The sequence below is a fragment of the Bison bison genome, unplaced genomic scaffold, assembly GCF_000754665.1.
Source record: "Bison bison bison isolate TAMUID 2011002044 unplaced genomic scaffold, Bison_UMD1.0 scf7180017846833, whole genome shotgun sequence".
In the NCBI taxonomy this organism is placed as follows: domain Eukaryota; kingdom Metazoa; phylum Chordata; class Mammalia; order Artiodactyla; family Bovidae; genus Bison; species Bison bison.
Genome location: NW_011477406.1, coordinates 8,189 through 10,861, shown reverse-complemented (window position 1 = coordinate 10,861; position 2,673 = coordinate 8,189). Strand labels below are relative to the sequence as shown.

Sequence of the window (2,673 nt, the reverse complement as noted above, 5' to 3'; positions counted from 1 at the left end):
AGTATATTTGGTTTCATTTGAAATTATATCTCTGACAATGGTTTTTCTTTATGCTTTATAGGTTGGTTTCATTTCTATTTGGGAATTACAGCAGCATCTCTTGCTTAAGGAAAAAATTATATCAAAATCTTACAAGGCTTTAATGAACCTGTTTCAAAGAAAAGATGATAGTACATTAAGTGCAGAGGAGGTAAAGTTAAACATGTGACCATTTTATCATTTTACGAATTGAAAATCTAAAAGCTATTTAAGAGTTATTTAAATTGGAATATTGGAATGTATTAGAAAGTGTTGTTCAATGAATCAAGAAGCACAGTGGCAGGGATCATGTAATGGTGGGCTTTTATGACATTGAAAACTGGTTAAAAAACCAATCTTTTAACCAGTTTGCAAATTATTCTATATTAAAATCTCAGTTGTCAGCCACCTTGAGGAACAAGTTGTTTTTTTTTTTAAGATGTAACTATTAAACTGTTTTATTTGTATAGTTTGAATAGAAATTACTCTTAAGTGAATTACAGTTGACCCTTGAACAACGTGGGTCGGGGCTCCAGCCCAATGTGCAGTTGACAGTTCACAAGTAGCATTGCTGTGGACCCTCTGTACTGCGGCTCCCCATCTGCAGGTTCACCCACCGGGGAGCGTGTGGTGCTGTAGTGTTTATTATTGAAAAAAATTCACATGTAAGTGAAAAGTGTAGTCACTCAGTCACGTCCGACTCTTTGCGACCCCATGGACTTTAGCCCACCAGGGTTCTTCTGTCCATGGGATTCTGCAGACAAGAATCCTGGAGTGGGTTGCCATTCCCTTCTCCAGGGGATCTTCCCAATCCAGGGATTGAATCTGCGTCTTCCGCTTTGCAGGCAGATTCTTTACCATCTGAGCCACCAGGGAAGTCCTCACATGTAAGTAAGTGGACCTGCATGTTCAAACCCTTTTTGTTCAAGGGACAACTGTATATGTTTTCTGACTTCTTCAACAGAATATATTAATTATTATTTTATTTTGTGTTAATGGTGACGTAGTTTCATCTTTAATATAATGATTGTTCTTTTAGTCTGTTGCGTGATTCATTTCTAAGAATATTTATTCCTCTAGTTAATGTCCCTAAATTGCTATGCCTTTTCAGTCCTATTTGCTTTTTATAATTTTATTCTCATTTTCCTTGTGGTTTACCATTGTAAGAACCTCTTCAGGTACCTTGCAGTTACTTATGCCAGTGTGGTTATGTAGAATATTAGCAAAAACTGCTTTGACTTCATAAAAAATAGTGTTTATACATATTTGTTTCATACAGAGAAAGACAGTATAGTTGAATTACAGATAAATCAAGACAAGCTGGACATAGACACACTTGAAGTTGCATATTTTCTTTCCTCAGGTGACTTTAACATCTTACTCTGACTTCCTCTAAAATTTACCATTCTTATAATGGTCTTTGCCTTTTGTCTGTATTTCAGTCTTAGCAACATGAGGATTTTGGCCCAGAATGATTCCGTTAATGTAAGAACAGAAGCACATCATGTTGCATTTCTGTATTGCTATTCTCATCTCCTGGGGACCCTCATGCAAGTCCTGTTGAAAGCCATTGTTCGGTCTCCCCATTTCCCTTTCCTACTTGAGCCCAGTGATTTTGCAGGTATTAGAAAAGGGGAAGAAAGGTTAGAAAGTAATGCATTGAAATCACTGTCTGCAAGGCACTGCTTTGAGCCCTTTACATTGCTATCTTTAAAAGCAATTCTGGCAGGTAATAAAAATTTCTGTTTCAGGTGAATACCCTGCCTCAAATCTCATAGCTAGTGGCAGAAGTATCAAATTCCTAGGAACACATTTAGTTCACTAGAATGTGGATGCCCATATCTTTTTTCAGTAATTACCATGCAGAGGGGCAGTGTAGAGTAATAGTTAATATGCACCATGGGCTCTGGAAGCAGTTGGCTCCGGTTCAGATCCCAGCTCTGCCTGTTGTCAACTGTGTGACCTGGGACAAGGTACTTAACCTTCCTCTGCCTCAACTTTTCCTCATCTGGGAAATGTAGATAATAATACTACCAACGTAGGGTACTAGAGTTATTGTGATGGTTAAACATATTTATACGTGAATGGCATTTAGAACAGTGCCTGACACATAGTAAGCATTCAGTAAGTGTTGTGTATTTTTTTATTATCATTACTCCTCCTCCTATTTACATTTGTATTATAAGTCCATATGTGTGTGGAAATGAGTGAGTGTGGCCTGGACTTTTAAGAAGAAAACTTTACCATCAACTGTACTTGAATTAAAGAAAAAGAAAAAGAAGAAAATTTTAGCAATAACTACACTTGAATGAAAAAAAATGAAAATTTTCACAAATATAATCAATGTTATTCATACAAAAATTTCCAATTCTAAGTATAGAGTTAGTCACTGATAAAATAAAGATTGCATTGTCTTCAGCATGCCTTGGGCACATTTTGTCAGATTATTTTTCAAAATGGACTCAAGGTTATATCCCTGCTGGCTCTATGTTGGGTATCCAGAGCCTTATTTACAGTTAGGCCATGCTTCTTGATCCAAGGGTTGTTGTTGTTCAGTAGGTCAGTCATGTCCAACTCTTTGCAGCCCCATGAACTGCAGCATGCCAGGCTTCCCTGCGCGTCACTATCTCCTGGGGTTTGCTCAAACTCATGTCC

The 2,673-nt window shown here is 37.4% G+C and overlaps 1 protein-coding gene across 1 annotated transcript in view; it reads left to right on the top strand.

Moving 5' to 3' along the window:
* FANCB (Fanconi anemia, complementation group B) overlaps positions 1 to 2,673 on the top strand; it is a gene marked incomplete at its 5' end in the record, with an annotated part of 12,215 nt that overhangs the window by 6,180 nt on the left and 3,362 nt on the right. Inside the window, one exon of the mRNA XM_010840864.1 lies at positions 62 to 190. Coding sequence (XP_010839166.1) covers positions 62 to 190 — 129 coding nt within the window. The remainder of the gene's footprint in view (positions 1 to 61; positions 191 to 2,673) is intronic.